Source organism: Heloderma suspectum, chromosome 6 (assembly GCF_057233095.1).
Source record: "Heloderma suspectum isolate Gila_16-S chromosome 6, 16-S_ref, whole genome shotgun sequence".
Lineage (NCBI taxonomy): Eukaryota > Metazoa > Chordata > Lepidosauria > Squamata > Helodermatidae > Heloderma > Heloderma suspectum.
In genome coordinates this window covers 79,984,868-80,002,361 of record NC_139463.1, presented here as the reverse complement: position 1 = coordinate 80,002,361, position 17,494 = coordinate 79,984,868, and the positions used below count along the sequence as shown (strand labels likewise).

The 17,494-nt window shown below is 43.8% G+C and overlaps 2 protein-coding genes across 2 annotated transcripts; one reads left to right on the top strand and one right to left on the bottom strand.

Annotated features, from left to right (window-relative positions):
- Window positions 1-408: 408 nt before the first annotated feature.
- Window positions 409-1,338, top strand: LOC146341376 (olfactory receptor 2A1/2A42-like). Its single transcript, XM_084807402.1, has one exon. It carries the CDS (start codon window positions 409-411, stop codon window positions 1,336-1,338), a length of 930 nt encoding a protein of 309 aa, XP_084663528.1.
- A 6,524-nt stretch (window positions 1,339-7,862) lies between these two features.
- Window positions 7,863-8,804, bottom strand: LOC146341375 (olfactory receptor-like protein OLF3). Its single transcript, XM_084808338.1, has one exon. It carries the CDS (start codon window positions 8,802-8,804, stop codon window positions 7,863-7,865), a length of 942 nt encoding a protein of 313 aa, XP_084664464.1.
- Window positions 8,805-17,494: the final 8,690 nt, after the last annotated feature.

Sequence of the window (17,494 nt, the reverse complement as noted above, 5' to 3'; positions counted from 1 at the left end):
TACAGCCACCACTATGGAAGGGTAATTTATTTTTAATAAGAAGTTTTAACAGGGGTAAAAATGCCATGAAAGGAGGTTGGAAAATGGAATAAGTGTTTCTGTTTTCCAGAGAAGATTGAGATACTGTGAGCTCACAGTATCATAAAGAAACATTGTGGCCAGGATTGGGATGCTAGTAGCAACCACAAATAGCTGAGAAACACACAAGGCAATGGCAGCAGATGGAAAAGAAGCCAATAATTTGGTGTGTGTGTGATTGGAATAATGTAGGAGACCTGATGTGGTCCATGAGCTCCTATTTAAGGAGTATTGCATAATATCAACTCGGATATGTGTGTGGCATTGAAAGCAGAGATTCCTGCAGTCACGGTTCTTTTTTATCATTACAGGTGACATCTTAAGAGTAAGATGTGGGGTCAGAATAGGACCTCAGTCAATGAATTCATTCTTCTGGGCTTCACCAGTCACCCCACATTGCAACACCTCCTCTTGGTGTTGTGCCTGGCCATGGCTTTGGCTACCATAATGGGAAACGGTCTCATCATTTTCTTGGTCTGGGTTGATTCCCGCCTCCACACAGCTATGTACTTTTTCATTGGTAACCTCTCTTTGCTGGACATACTGTTCACAGTGATTACCATCCCCCAGATGCTTGTCCACTTGGTCTCTGGGATTAATATAATTTCTTTCAGCAGATGCATGACTCAGCTCAACCTGACCCTGTCCTGTGGGATGACTGAGTGCTTTATCTTGGCTTTCATGGCATATGATCGCTATGTGGCCATATGCCAGCCCCTGCGATACACCACTATCATGAGAATGCATGTGTGCATGAAGATGGCAGGACTATGCTGGGTTGTGGCCTTCCTCAATGCTGCAGCACTGACAGCCATCACTGTAAGATTCCCATTCTGTGGGCCCAACCGGATCAATCATTTCTATTGTGAATTGCCAGCGATGCTTCCGCTGGCCTGCATGGACACCTATATGGCAGAAGTCCTCATCCTTGCCCTGAGTGTGATTGTCCTCATGCTGCCTTTCACCTTCATAGTGATCTCCTATGTCCACATTACCAAGGTGGTGATCAGCATGCACTCGGCCAAGGGACGACAACGAGCCTTCTCCACCTGTGCCACTCACCTCACAGTTGTCACATTGTTCTACAGCACCATTGGCTTCACTCACTTGCAACCCCGATCCAACCATGTGGCAGACCAGCAGAAGACAGCCTCAGTCTTCTATGCTCTGGTCTCCCCCATGCTGAACCCTGTCATCTACAGCCTGAGGAACAAGGATGTGAAAGGAGCCTTAGCCAAAGCAATGGGGAAGGTCAGCTGAGTCTCACTCACATTTCAATTAGGAATTCAGGATGTGCATTTAATATACAAGCTTGCTTGATCCATTGGAACTTATGCAGTGCTGATCTCTGGCCATTCAATGCACAGATGATATTTGTAGGAACTCTTGGACTATGTGCACTGTATAGGGATGTTAGAGAATTCCACCATGGACTCCAATGAGGCTGGATTCTAAAGGAGTCCGTGGTGGAATGGAGCAATCCCTCCCCGCCACCCTGCAAAATTTTCCTGGGACGGGCACTACCTGGTGTCAGCCAGTCTGGTACGTCCGCTGCCCCAGTCTGTGGCTGCAAATGGCTGCCCCGGTCTGCGGCCGCCATTTGCCTCCCTACTTTAGCCGTGATAGGCTATGTAAGTATTTACGTAGCCTATCACGGCAAAGAGCAGGGATGCAAATAGCATCCGCTACGCCATTTGCGTCCCTGCCTTTTGCCGTGATAGGCTACATAAATATATATGTAGCCTATCATGGCTAACGTAGGGACACAAATGGCAGCTGCTATGCCGGACACCATTTGCGGCCGCAGCCAGGCAGCGGACGGAAGTCCAGCTGTGGGCAAGCCTGGCCAGCAGCTCTGCAGACTCGCCACAGAGCGGAGCTGGCTGGGGAGGATTCCGGGGGGAGGGATGGATCACCTCCCCCCCTCCCAGCGGACGGCCCTACCTGGAATGGGGTAAGTAATCCATACACCCCTAGCACTGTATACACTGTCTTGGAAGGAACCGCACAATGGACTTGCAAAAGCTTTAAAGAGCATTTTTTATGCTACTTGTTTTAATGCACAGGGGCCATACCGGGAGCACAGAAACCAGCCTTCTGATGGGTATTCTGTGTGTGTGTGTGTACATTAGAAATAAAATAGCAATTATAAGGAATCTGTCTTCTTGGGGCATTAATACTTGGGTTTTTTTCAGTGAAGCAGAGTATCTAGATTTCAGATTTCAATAGGATAGTCACTCTCTCTTCTCAGGGATCTATGCAAACTGTAGATTAGATTGCAGAACTATGGATGTTAGGGCAGGATCTCTAATGCAGTTCTGAATTTCTGAGCCCTTCACAAAACTACACTTCACATAATTCTTTGGGGGAAGCCATGCCAATTAAAACAGTAGATTATAGATGTGCCTGGTGTTTATCAGCCTGTTTCAATATACCTTTTTCTCCTTATTTATTTATATTCATATGATGCAGTGCCTCATGTTTATAGAGGTACCAATTCTGCTCAAAACAAATGAATAAGGAAGGAACAAAGTGGATTCTTTTCCCCCCAAGTCCTGAAAACATGTCAACTATCTTGTAGGTTTACTGAACTGTAGAATTTAAACCAGGCCTTTCTTGCATATCACTTGGTGGTTCCTCCCTTCATCTCTTCCTCAGAAGAAAAAGAAAATAAAAGGCCCTGAGATAGTTAAGATGGACTTCAAGTACATTTCTCCTTACAAGTCCCTGTGTCAAATATCTATCTATCTATCTATCTATCTATCTATCTATCTATCTATCTATCTATCTATCTATCTCTATCTATCTATCTATCTATCTATCTATCTATCTATCTATCTATCTATCATCTCCAAGACTCCTACTTTACACTATAGACTAAAGATGCAAATGAGGACAGGCTTCTCTTTACTATTGCTTTAAGACTGATGATGTTTCCCTGATCCAGTACTATTTTCTGGCAAGTGTAGCTGCTTTTTCATGTATATTTTTGAGCTCTATGAGTATGGGGAGAAAGAAACACTGGATGTTTCTTTCTCCCCACACTGGAAATTCATGACAACCAGTGTACTAAATACTGTCTGTATTTACATGAGAGAGTTTGTCTTGTTTCTTACCTGTTTCTGAAGCATACTAGGCTGGATCCAGACTTAGTCATACTTTGAGAAGGCCCACTGAAATCGCTTGTCCCATTGATTTCAATGGGTTTCTTCTATGTATGACCAAATCTGGATCCAACCCATCATCTTTATTTTTTCCCCTCATTATACCCCTTGAGTTTGTTTCATATCCAACCTGCCTGAGTGGGAAAGCTTAATTTTGCAGTTTCCATTTGGTCAGAGAGAGAGAAAGAATGAGTTGTGGGTCGAACGGAGTGCAATTGAAATTCTACACCTTTTTGTGGGCAGAGAATTGGGGCGGGGGGGTCACTTAAATTTTTACTCTGGGACCTGAAATGATCCAACAGTTTCTTGGGAGTGTGGATCAGCATTATCAGTGTCAGTAGCTCAGCTTCTCCCCACCCACCCTGCTCTACACTGGTGTGTTGACAGTTTGGTTACCATTTTGCATCCTTTACAATGCCCTGGACTTAGTGTCATTCTGGGACATTCTGTTTGTGCATGTGTCTGGGGTAAAAAAGAAATCTGAGGTTTTTTTAATGCCTTCTGAGAAATTTTGGCTCAGCTCTAGGTTTGGGAGCATACTGGCACAAAGCGACCCAGTCTAGCGACAAGGATTTGCTGTAGCATTTGGGAAACTGTTGCTTCTTTAAAGACTTGCACTGCCTCTCATGGGGTCTGCTTGCTCTCCCACTGCTCCTCTTCTGCATTTTCACATAAAGAGTAGGGATGTATGAGACATTTGTTTCAGCTCATTTTCCGGACTGTACATGGACTTGGATGTAACCTGTGGTCGAAGTCGGTACATTTCTGAGCATGCAATCCAATTTGGAGGCTGAAAAAAGATGTGTTCAACAGCACGTGCACATTTAAGAAATCCACATACAAATGTGTACTTTTGAAAAATGCTCACACGCATTAATCACTGGGAGAAGAATGCACACATTTCAAAGATGTGCGTAACTGATGCATACATTTGGGAAAATATGCACAAAAATACACACAGATTTTCATGTGAAAAGGTGCAGGGAGAGCAAAAAGCTCACAATTAGATATGGACTCAAGTCAGAACAAGCTTCAAGATGGAATTCGGAGAACTTCCATGAACTCAAGTTTTGCTGATTCACATAAATAAAGAGATACTTCAAAATCCCATCAGTCTTCACTGCCTACTCCTCACAAGGGAATTAGTTGGATCTGGAACATCTTACTGCCTGAGCCAACTTGAGAGCATAAAACACCATTTTATCCTCACTTTGAAGTGAGCTAGGCTGCCAGTGACTTCCTCAAGTCCCACTACCTCTACTAAACTATTTGACTGACAGCCACATCACATTTTAAGTAGCAACTGTGTCTGACAAATCTACAACACCAGTTTTCCTGCAGTAAAGTGTGAAGAGGAAATATGTGTACCTAAACACTGGGTGGGATGCGGGCACAAAGAAGCCTTGAGTGTTGGATTGTGCCTATTTTCTGTGTGTATTGCAGAAACACTAGTGTAGTCATGGCATTCACCATTACATTATAAATCATGAAGGGGATCTAAGTGGGAATTTAAACTCCCTGAACCCATAAATAATTTAAGCCAGTCTACAACCTGAGGCCCTCTACTACACAAATCTAGCTCTCAAAATGAATTTGCCCCTACATTATACCTACAACCACTTCTATATTCTCTCCTGAATCTCAGTTTATCTGTGCACAGTTGCTGGATTCCCCAAAATTGCTCAGTCCAATTGTGCAGAAGAATCTGTCTTCTTCTGATGCAAACTGAGAGCCAGCGTGGTGTAGTGGCAAGAGTGTTGGACTAGGAGCTGGGAGATCAGGGTTCTAGTCCCCACTTGGCCATGGAAGCTCACTGGGTGACTTTGGGCCAGTCACAGACTCTCAGCCCAACCCACCTCACAGGGTTGTTGTTGTGAGGATAAAATGGAGAGGAGGAGGATAATGTAAGCTGCCTTGGGTTCCTTGAAAGAGGAAAAAAGGCAGGGTATACACACAATAAATAAATAAATAAATAAACCAGTCCATCTCCCCTACTAGCTGCTCCTTCCTTGCTCCCAAACCTAGCATTCGGACATTATAGGTTCTAGACCCAATCAGCACCATTGCCCTTCTGGGATTGTAACAAATATTTCATGTATATATAGTAGCCCTTGTCCACTCCACCAACATCCCCACAACTCATGTCATGCTTTAAACCAAATTTATTCCATATCCAAGAAGACTATAATTATGGGCTTTGTTGTTTCAGTGTTATGCAGAATTATATTATTTTTGATACTTCAGACCAGCATTTGCCATTTTAAAATACTTATCAGGTTGGATCCAGACATAGTCATACTTACAATACCCATAGAAATCAATGGTACTAAAGTCAGCTATGACTGATTTAAGTCTCATTGAGTTCAGTGGCATACTAGATCCAACCCATTCGAAAAATGTAATTTAAAGTATGTGTGTGTGGGGGGGGGATTATAGAAGCGGACCATAAAACTAATAAACAACTGAACTCCTTTGCCATCCAGAGTTATTAAATTTTATTGATAACATAGAACAAAGACAAGATACTTTAATATGCTTTGCTCTGCTTGTATAGTATTTCAGACAACATTCAGTACACTGAGAATCTGAACCTTAAGATGATTTATTTTAGTAAAAAAAAAAAAAGTTTCTGTGTTTGATAGATCTGTCTTGTGACTGAAATCATTACCTTTCTGAGTAAATCAGCTTTACTTGGAAGGTCCACTCCAGCCAAATTTCTAAACATTTCATGTTGTCAGTGATTTTAAAACACAGAACCACTTTAGAGATGGCTAGCAACAAAGGTAAAAAGAGAAGGGCATTCAATAAATATTTTAAACTTGGTTAATAACATAGGGAAGAGGAAGTTTACAATCAAGTGCTCCATATGCTATATATATGTATGTATCTTGAGCACTGAGCTGCTTTGGTTCTGAATGTTCTACTTTTCAGCCAGGTATGCAACCTTCATTGGGGAAACAAGGTCAGAAGCAACTTGATCCTAGTATAACTTCTCTGTGCAGTACTTGATACTAGCATAAACTGGCTGTGCAGAGTTCTGATTCGCTGTCCCTTGGGGCACTCATGAAGCCATACCCCTATCCAGAGCACTGTTTCAAGTTTTTAAAGAAAGGATTTCAAAGAGGCACTGGATAAACATTTAAGTTTTTCAGAAACAAACAAACAAGCAAACAAACAAGCAAAACCCATGTTAAGAACTTTTTAAAAAAGGTTAAAACCTGCTCAAAACATGAAGGCAAGGAGTGAAAACATGTGCTGGGGTCAAATGTGTGTGTGTGTGTGTGAGAGAGAGAGAGAGAGAGAGAGAGAGAGATTGAGATTACAATTCCATCCACCTTGGGGGGGGAGGAATCTGCATTGGCTCTTGTAGGTATGTTTATCTGTGTATGCACCCAGAGGTCCATCACTGTACGTCACATATCTATGTTCATCATCTAATGCAGGGGTGGATAACTGGTGGCCCTACAATTCCCACCATCGCTCAACATTGACTAAGCTGACTAGGGCTGATAGGAATTGTAGGCCAAAACATCTGAAGAGCCACAAGTTGCTCACCCATAGTCTAATGTCTGATACATCAGAGGTGATTTGCACATGTGAATGAGCCATCACAGGTCTAAAACCACAGAAAGAACATTCATATTATCACACTTTCACTTCAAGGGCAATACTTTTGAATGGAGTGAACACACTTTTAGTTTCCATCCATCAAGCTTCAGGTAATCAGGTGTAGAGAACTCTTAAGGTAAATATAAGCACTTATTATTTACTGTTCTCCACCACAGCTCACAATGGCTGACACCCATTATAATTTAGGCTGGGATGAGTTGACTTGACCAGACATCACACAGCTGGTATTAAGGCTAAGCAGTCGTTTTAACCTCAGAATAGTTCGCACATGGACTTTCATTATGTGATGACTGCAGTTACCACATGACAACCTGCGTGTGTTCATCAGCTATCACTGATTTATCACTCAAAACACAATGCTTTTGCACGGGTTTGAGGTTCATATCACCTCAAAATGCTTGCTAACGGAGTCAAGTTCACACATTCAGCTCCCAATCACTGAGAGGCATAATCGAGTGATGTCTGTGCAATCATTTATGCATGAAGCAGTATTCAGTCTTCCAAAATCAATGGAGATAATAATACATGCTTGTATTTAATTTGAAAGTTCTCACCACGTGATTACTTGAATATCATAATACACTCTAATTCTGTTCAGGTGTTAGCCTGAAGGCATGAGGGCTAAAAGTGGAGACAGGGCATGGAGGCACACAGACTAGCCCCACCCCAATGTCCCCACACATGCTCTCTCCATATATTTGACTGAACACACTTAGAAACCTCTGTGAGATTACTACCCCTCATCAATCAGGGCTCCTAATCACATGGAGGCTTCTAAACACGTTCATGTGTATCCTTGTAGAAGCCCTCTTCACATCATCATGCTACATGTATGGAGGTTGGGGTGGAGCAGATGAGGATGATGGGGGGGGGGATCTAACATTTTCACCCCTGTGTCTCATTCCCACTTTTAGCCTTCATGTGTTCAGGCAAACATCTGAACTGGGCTTGCATCACCCAACTCTAGTATACACATTCACAAATAGCTCATTAACTTCCCAAAGGGATATGTTTCCTTACTACTTTAGCCAGGGCTCCTTTCACATCCTTGTTCCTCAGGCTGTATATGATAGGGTTGAGCATGGGAGTAACTACTGCATAGAAGAAAGCAAGCATCTTGTTCTGGTTGGGTGAAGTGTGGGCTTTGGGGCTCATATAAGCAATGGCTGCTGTGCCGTAACAGATGGTGACCACAGTCAGGTGAGAGGTACATGTGGAGAAGGCTCTGTGCCGGCCTTCTGAAGAGCGTATGTGTAGGATGGCATGGATTATATACACATAGGAGAGCATTACCACAATACAGGGGATCAGGAGCACAATGACCCCTGCCACCATAAGTGAGATCTCATTGACCAACGTCTCTGAACAAGCTAGTTTGATAACAGCCAGGACTTCACAAGCAAAGTGGTTGATGGTGTTGAAAGTGCAGAAGCGAAGGCGCATAGTGAACCCAGTCTGCACCAGAGCATTGAAGAGGCCACCCATCCAGGAAGCCAGTGCCAACTCGATACACACCACCTTGTTCATGATGGTCTTGTAATGCAAAGGATGGCAGACAGCTACATATCTGTCATAAGCCATGGCTGCCAACAGGATAAACTCAATGCTGCCCAAGGACAAAGAGATGCAAAGCTGAGCCATACATCTGTTGAAGGAGATGGTTTTGTGACTGGTCAAGAAATGGATCAGCAGCTGAGGGACCACACTGGTTGTGTAACAGATGTCCAGGAAAGACAGATTGCTCAGGAAGAAGTACATAGGTGTGCTGAGCTGTGGGTCAATGCAGATTGCTATAATGATGAGTGTGTTTCCTGTCAAGGTGATTAGGTACATGGAGAGGACAACTGCAAATAGGCACAGGTTGGTTCCTCGCTCACTGGAGAATCCCACAAACAAGAACTCTTTTGCAATTGTCTGATTGTATTGTCCCATCATACAGACAATATCTGAGCTGAAGGAGAGAAAACAGATGGAAGTGTGAAGCGTAACCTACATCTTGTGGCTTGCGGTGCAACACAAATGTCCTTTGTTCCTCACTGAGAAACTATGGGTAAATACAGACATTACATTTTAGGAGCAGTAGGAGGAGGTTGAAAGCATCCTCACTATTTTCAGTGCAAACTTACCTTTTCTGTGCCACAGCAAGCCCTGGAAAATTAGATGTCAGCATGATTTGGTTTCAACATGGGAAAAGGTAACTGTGAAGGGCATCTATTGTCTATCAGCTGTGACATCACCAAGAAGGACAGGCTGAGCATTTGATGCAGGAGTGCCTGAATATGTGACCACCCTTGCTTGAATAGTTGCAGGCAGAACCCAGGTGGATACAGCCCATGTCAAGCATGACCCTTAGCTTGATTCTGCTCCTGCTTCTAGCTCCCCATTGTCTGATACCTCATCTTCCTTGAGGAATATTGTTGAGACTGAAGATGGTGGGAACCTCCAATGAAAACTGAAGAGTCCCAGAAGCCCACCCTTCAGGCAAGAAAAGATGCTCACAGTGTCAATCCCCACCAGACAGTGATGGAGCTTGTAGACCAGTCCCTGATTATCTGGTGGGGAAAGAGTCTCTGCACATGTTTTGTGGACAGATGGGCAGCCTGCCAGGACCCTCCAATCTTGATTGGAGTCATCCATCTTCAGCTCCCACATTTCCCTCTCCCATGGGGGAGTTGTTCTATGAGGTAGGGTAAAAGCATGAAGACAGCAGGCATCGCACCCTTCAAACATTATGGTGAAAACTCAAAATGTGCCCATCTCTAATTACCAACATACATCGACACATAATCCTTGTAGCAGTTTGAGACTAGAGATAGACAGACAGACAGGATAGACAGACAGATATATGTAGATAGGGTGTGTGTGTTTGTGTGTGTGTGTGAGGGGAGGGGGAGAGAGAGACAGATGAACCTATACATACCAAAAATATATGTAGATAGATCAAGATAGATATATGACAGACAAATGAATAGACAGGCAGGCAAGCAGGCAGGCAGGCAGGCAGATGGACAATTAAAGCAAACAAGCAAATAGCTACTTGTTGGTATGCATTTGCATAAGTCAAGTTGTGAAGTTAGACTGGTGTGATGCCCAATAAAATGCTACTTCTGTATTTCTCCTCTTTGTTGATCAAGTAGAAGCATGGAAACTGAAAGTGGAGGCATCCAGCCACAACTCCTCATGCTGCAAATCCTATTGAGCCTTGTCTCAGCAGCAGCTTCCTTATCATCCAGAGGCCATGTTAGCTACCACTAGGCATGGGTGAGAAATTGGTTGAGTTTGCAATTTAATATGAACTTCCAAATCCACACTTCCTGAACCTAAACATGAACAAGAACACAATTTGGTTTCAAAATCTGTACATGTATAGTTTGTGATGAAGTTCACAAAAGGTTTTAAAAATGTGCACAAAATGCATACATTAAAAGAATGTGTACAGCATATGTATATTTGTATGTATATTTTGAAAAAAAAATGAGCACTCCTATGCTTTATTCATTGAAACATCACATAAAAATGCATATATTTACCAAAGAGTACGCAAAGATATGCACCTCTTTAAAAATGCATGCAAAATGTGCATTATTCAGAGATGGACACAACAATCTGTACACATTTTATGCTAACAACAACAAGAAGAAGAAAATTGCAATCCAATGCAGATACGAAACAGAATGAACTCAAAGGTTCATGAAAATTCAGAGGGATTTCAAATATGTTTTCATTCTCCCATTGAAATAATATTACTTGATTAATGTTGGCTGGATTGTGACCACAGTTTTCAAGGGGTGGAAGACCAAGCAAACTCTTCATCCCAATGGCAGGCTAGTATATGTGAATATTTATTCATTCATTCCATTCCATTCCATTCACCACCCAATAGCCGAAGCTCTCTGGGCAGCTGACAAAAAATTAAGTTGGTTTTTTGTTTTACTTTCAGCTCAGTTTACTTCCCACTGAGTTCTAAAGCAGTTTAGAAGCAAAGTATTTTAGGGATGTTTGATGATTTTGTTCAGCCTTTACTTTTAAATGAACCCACTTGATTTGCACTTCCTAAAATAATTGATCGATTGTTATATAGTTATTCTTTGTTATTCACACCTAACCAAATTTTGCAGTACAATTCTCTGCTCCAAACAGTACCAAAATGCATATAGAATCCATATTTTAGCATACAATGCATGCAGAAATGCGTATTTTAGGATAACATATGTACAAAAATGCAAATTTTGTGGAAAAATACATTCGTGATTAAATGCATTTGTTGTGCTTTTTTTCTTTTAAAATAATTCACAGCTTGATGATGAAGTTGATGCTCTGATTAATTATCTACTGAGATGACACGTGTATATGATATGAGCCAAGAACTAGAAAGGGAGCAGCAACTATTTCTAAATCATCAGAAGAATCAGAAGAATGGACCTCATCTCCACCTCACGGCTTACCTTCAATGGTGTGTGGACTTCCTGCAAGAGGAAGGAATGTTTCATCATGGAAGACATTTAAGAATGTTTGAGTTCCCAAGAACTTATGCGCTGTTTGAATAATGAATATAATTCAAGTGCAAACTATATTGGGCAGCTCCTAATCCCTATTGGGCAATTAACCGTGAATCAACTTGGGTTTTAAGTTAGCATAAAGCAACTTTGAATTTGAGGTTGTGCCAGGCCTTCAGTTAAAGGGATCATATGCAATATTTCCTCAGCCCTATTCAAGCCTACCAATACCAATTTGTGGCAGGTCACTTAAAGTATAAGGTAAACAAACAAACAAACCAAAAACAAAACCCTGCTACAAATAGGCATTGGAATAAATGTCATGCTAAAAATGGACACATCTGTCTGTTTTGCTTTCTGCAAGATTCCCCCCCCCCCCAAGCACATTCTGTCCTATTTTCCTAGCACATTTTCTGTCTCATCTTGTTTTTCCTGGCATATTCAGTCCTAGCACATTCTCTACCATTTATCCATCAGTTCAGTTAGCTTTAAAAAAGTCCCCATGAAAAGGTTTGATAACTCATACTTATTTTTCTATGCATTTCCCCCTAATATACACATAATATACACATATCTTTAATGAGCTTCCGTCGTGCATTAAAAATGTTGTTGTTCAGGCAGGCATTTGGGGTGGGTTAGGGTATTTTAGAAAATGTTTTTATTGTAGAATTTTATTGTTTTAAACTGTTTTTATTGTATGTTGTACATCGCCCAGAGTGGCTGGGTGACCAGCCAGATGGGCGATTAATAAATTTAATAATAAATAAATAAATAAATAAATAAATTTGTTTGTGAGCATTTTTTCACTTATATATACTTTTCATGCCTATTACTTTGCTCCCTGGTTTTCACCCATTCTGTACTGGATACAAATAACTGCGATGAAACCAGAGGAAGTGAGTTCCATGGACAGAAATGAGACTCAAATTAGTCATAACTAACTTGTCCCATAGCTTTCAAAGGGTGACTAACTTCCTCTGGGTTAGCCCATTATTTTAATGTTATTTGAAGGAAATTAACAGGAGAAGACATTCAGTTATGTTGCGAGTTTATGAAATAAATAATGAATGGAAGATAACAAAAGATCCAAAATAATATTCTAATGCCATCTATGGAAACAGAGATTTATGATGACAGGGATCACTGGTTGTTGTTGTTATTAACAATAAATCTACCTGGGATGTTGGCACATGGAGGTACAAACTAAACATTATGTGGGAGACAAGGGGTTGGATCTAGATTTAATCATACTTAAAGCAGACCCATTGGAAGTGACAGGACTTTAGGACAGTCATGATAACCTAATTCCCATTGATTTCAATCAGTCTACTGTAAGTATGACTAAATCTGGATCCAACCCCATTAGGGATTAGAAAGAAATAAATTCAGTTCACATTTCAATGTGAACTTAACTAAATTTCCACTTTCAAACCACCATGTGATTAAAAACTCTGTTATCTTTCAAAATCCTTACATTCCTGAATTTCACAATGGAGTTCCCCAATCAAAAATGTGAACAAAAATGTGTATATTGGAGAAAATAATGTTCAAATGTTCATTATATTAGGAAAATAACTTGCAAAAAATGGCCACATGGGGCAAAAATGTGCACAAAAAGGGTTGTATTACAAGAGATGGCAGAACACTGCTTATGAATTTTCAGGCAGACTTAAAAAATCAGAGCTTGAGATGCACCACTTATGACCCGGAAAATGAGAAACTGAAAGAAACCAAAATCGAGAGATTCCTCCATCCTCAAACCCCAATATGCATGGTCTGCTGGTGCGTTCTTCCTTTTCTTCTCCTTTTCCCTATCCTTTCCAGAACTGCAACTGCAGTGGAATGATGAATAGGAGCAGAGCAGCAGAAGGAGAGAAGGAGGTTTCCTATCAGTTTCTCTCCTTGCTTTTTTCAAATCATACTCAGCTGCTGTTTGTTTTGAAGTGATGGAGATACTAGGGATGTACAAAAGTCACTTACCTTTCCGCGGATTATGTTGATGGTGGGGGGGAGACATTCTGTCCCTCCCCCCGGAATCCTCAATGGGGGGGAGGCGATCTGTTCCTCCCTGCTGGAATCTTCCACGGCTGGCTGTGCTCTGCGGCAGCTCCACAGAGCAACCAGCCAGGCCCAGTCCAGAGCCGTCCACAGCTGGATTTCTGGCCGCGGAGGGCTCTGGGTAAAAAAAAAAAAAAGAAGTACGCAAATGGCAGCGGCTACGGCCGCCGCCATTTGCGTTCCTTATTTTTGGCCGTCTTAATCTATGTAAATACTTACGTAGACTATGATGGCGAAAATAAAGGGGAATGCAAATAGCGTAGCGGGCGCTATTTGCATCCCTTTTTGATTCACCGTTTTAGCCTACGTAAATATGTACAGATTTTGAAGCCCTCGCTCGCTCATTGTTTTTTTCTTTTTCTTTCTTTCCCAGAGAGAAACAATAACTTGAAATTGTCTTAAAAGTCTTTCTCTTTGTCTCTCTCTCTCTCTCTTCGTATCAATAATAAATTTCATTTCAGAGCCTCTCTCTCTCCCTCTGCAGCGTGTGAGTGTGTGTGTGACGTGGGGGGCGGGAGGGAGAGAGAGGAGTGTGCAGGCGGCAGGCGTGTGTGTTCGCTGCTGGGCACTCCTGGCTCTGGCACAGTGGTTGCGGAGCCAGCCATGGCTGGGCGAAGGTCCTCGCCGGGGAGAGAGAGCGTGACGCAGAGAGTTGGACTACATGAGAGTGCCCAGAGAGAGCTGCTGTGCACCTGCCTAGGCGAGCCCGGGGCTAGGGAAAGGGGCCGAGGTGGCAGCCAGCCTGCACACCCGCCCTGGTGTGGGAGAGGCTGCAGTGCCCCTGAACTCTGCCGTGTGGGCAAGAGATGAAATCTGGAACTGTAAGTGTGCCTCTAACTTTGGGAGGGGGTGGGTGGGTCACCCTGCAGGGCGGGGAGGGAGGAAAAAGGGGGAGGGAGATGGGCTCCACCAGGAGTTTCCTGAGAGGAGGCGGGCTTCCAACTTTCGACAAGTGGCTAGAAAGACCTTTCCGTGGCTGCTTTATCGACTGGGATGCATGTGGAGATGTGTGACGAACAGGAGGGAGCAGGGTGTCTTGCTATGTAAATATTTTGCTATGTAAAATACTTGCAGGGAGGGCAAAGACGAGTTCGTGGGGGGGTTGAGCGTGCGGGCGTACACAAATGGCTGCGGCTACAGTGGCAGCCATTTGCGTTTCCTATTTTTCACTGTTTTAGTCTATGTAAATAATGTCCATGAATTATAGAAAATGTCCATGAATTATCCAAATGCATTGACCCAGTTCACATAATTGAGCCACGGTGGGCTGAGGCACATGTGGGCAGCCATTTTGAATATTCAAGCTGCAACTGCAGCTTGTCATAACATCTGAACTCAGTCAGGGTGGATTGTCGACATAGACATAGACATAGAATCATAGGGTTGGAAGGGGCCTACAAGACTATCGAGTCCAACCCCCTGCTCAGTTCAGGAAGCCTGATTCCCAGGCAGTCTCCCATCCAAATACTAACCAGGGCTGACCCTGCTTAGCTTCAGAGAGCAGATGAGATCAGGCACATCCAGCCCTTTAACAATCCGCCCACAACCCGAAAACAGCCCATGGGTTCTGGTTAGGGATGTCAGAGAATTTCGCCATGAATCTCGGGGAGGCCGAATGCCAGCGCATTCGGCCCCCCGAAAACAGTGGCGAAACGGTCTGCCCCCCCGCCCCTCTGGGATGGGACTTACCTTGGGTGAATCTTCCTGGCGGCGGCGGCTCCGGCGGTGGTGTGGTGGCGGTGCGGCGGCAGCGGCCGGCCTTCTGACAGGCTGCCGCAGCCACCATTTCCAGTAAAAAAAAAAAAAACGTGATAGGCTACGTAAAGATTTATGTAGCCTATCATGGCTAGATTTTTAAAAAAATACCGTGATAGGCTACGTAAATGTTTACGTGGCCTATCACGGCTGATTTAAAAGGAAAAAACACGCACATACGCAAATGGCGGCGCCCACGGGCGCCGCCATTTGCGTTCCTTATTTTGACACGTCATAGTCTACGTAAACATTTACCTAGACTAAGACAGCAAAAATAAGGGGAACGCAAATAGTGTAACGTCTACGCTATTTGCGTTCCCCTTTTTTTCGCCATCTTAGTCTACGTAAATGTTTACGTAGACTAAGACATGTCAAAATAAGGAACGCAAATGGCAGCACCCATGGGCGCAGCCATTTGCTTACGCGTGGTTTTTTTTCTTTTAAATCAACCATGATAGGCTACATAAACACTTACGTAGCCTATCACGGCTGACTGCAGGGACATAAATGGCAGTGGCTATGGCCGCCACTATTTGCGGTCCCAGCCAGCCAGGATTTGGGGGGGAGGGACGGAGCATCTCCCCCCCACCTCAAATCAAATTTTGTTAAAAGGTAAGTGACTTTTGTACATCCCTAGTTCTGGGTGATTTGTTAACCATGCCACCAACCCACCCTCACCGGGTTCAGATGTAATGACAACCTGCAGTCACAGTTTGAATATTTAAAGTCACCGGGCATGTTCCAGCATGCACTGCAACCCACAATGGTTTAAATAAGCCATCATGGGCTGCAGTGATTGTGCGAACTGGATCATTGTGATGTCCTTCTAGAAAAGTTGGTAGATTCTAAAATTTTCTCTGTAAATATGGAAACAAATGTAGACTAGTCACTGAACCACTTTCCAGTTATACTTCCATGCATAGAGTAGATATGTGGAGGGGAGGGGAGGGGTTCAGACCTAGGGGTGTACAAAACCCCACTTACCTGGCTTCACTGGGGTCCGCAGGTGGGGGGAGGCGATCTGTTCCTCCCCCAGGAATCCTCGATGGGGGGGAGGTGATCTGTTCCTCCCCCTCTGAATCCTGCCCGGCCGGTTCCGCTCCGCAGCCAGTCCATGGAGCTGCCGGCTGGGCCAACCCGCAGCGGGGCCTCCAGCCACTGCCGGGCTGTTGCAGACGCAAATGGCTTCCTGCATAGGGGATGCCATTTGCATCCCTATGCTGGCCCGTGATAGGCTATGTATATATTTACGGAGCCTATCACAGCTAAAGCCTACCATGGCTAAATATATACGTAGCCTATCATGGACCAGCATAGGGACGCAAATGGTGGCTCCAGAAGCCTGGCAGCGGCCGCCATTTGTGGCTGCAGAAGCCTGGCAGCGGCCAGAGCTGCCACTGGAGCTGCCACCGCCGCTTCATCTGCAGCTGGAGCCGCCGCCGGAGCCGCAGCCAGGTAGGCTCCATTTCATGGGGCTTTCGCTGGGTGGTGGGGCGGGTTACTCCATTCCGCCAGGGATTCCGAGGGGGCGATTCACTGGAATTCAGCCTCCCTGGGATCCGTGGCGGAATTCTCTAGCATCCCTATTCAGATCGCTTGACTAATGTGCAAAGGCTGGTGACAAGAAAGCGGGCACAGTCCCTCTGTATGCATGGAAGTAAAGTCTAAGAAATAGCCTATGGTCTCCATCATAAGGTGTAGCTGGATCGTATTATGATACATTTAACAATATCAAAAATGCTCACAGAAGGGCAAAATTCCAAGTGGAACATATTTTCTTTGTACTTAGCGGCAAAAATCATGTTACACTGCACCTGCATGTAACATAATGGTCCTTTCTCTGTTGCAAAGAATTTATGGGAAGAATGATACACATTCAGTTGTTTATTATACCATATAAAAAAAAAATGAACAAACAAAAAACCCAAGTTAGGGATGTACGAATCCCTTACCTTGCTCCATTCTGGGGATCGGCAGTGGGGGGGGGGAGGTGATCCATCCCTCGCCTTGGAATCCATCCCTCCCCATCCGGCTCTGCTCCACAGACTTCCAGCTGCTGCTGGGCTGCTGTGGACGCAAATGGTGGCCGTCGTAGTGGCCGCCCTTTGGGAGCTTGCTTTAGGCCATGATAGGCTACATGGTGGCTGCTATGCCATTTGCATCCCAGCCTTTTGCCGTGATAGGCTATGTAAATACTTACATAGCCTATCACGACAAAGAGCAGGGGAGCAAATGGTGTAGTGGCCACCATTTGCGCCCCTGCTCTTTGCCGTGATAGGCTATGTAAGTATTTATGTAACCTATCACAGTCTA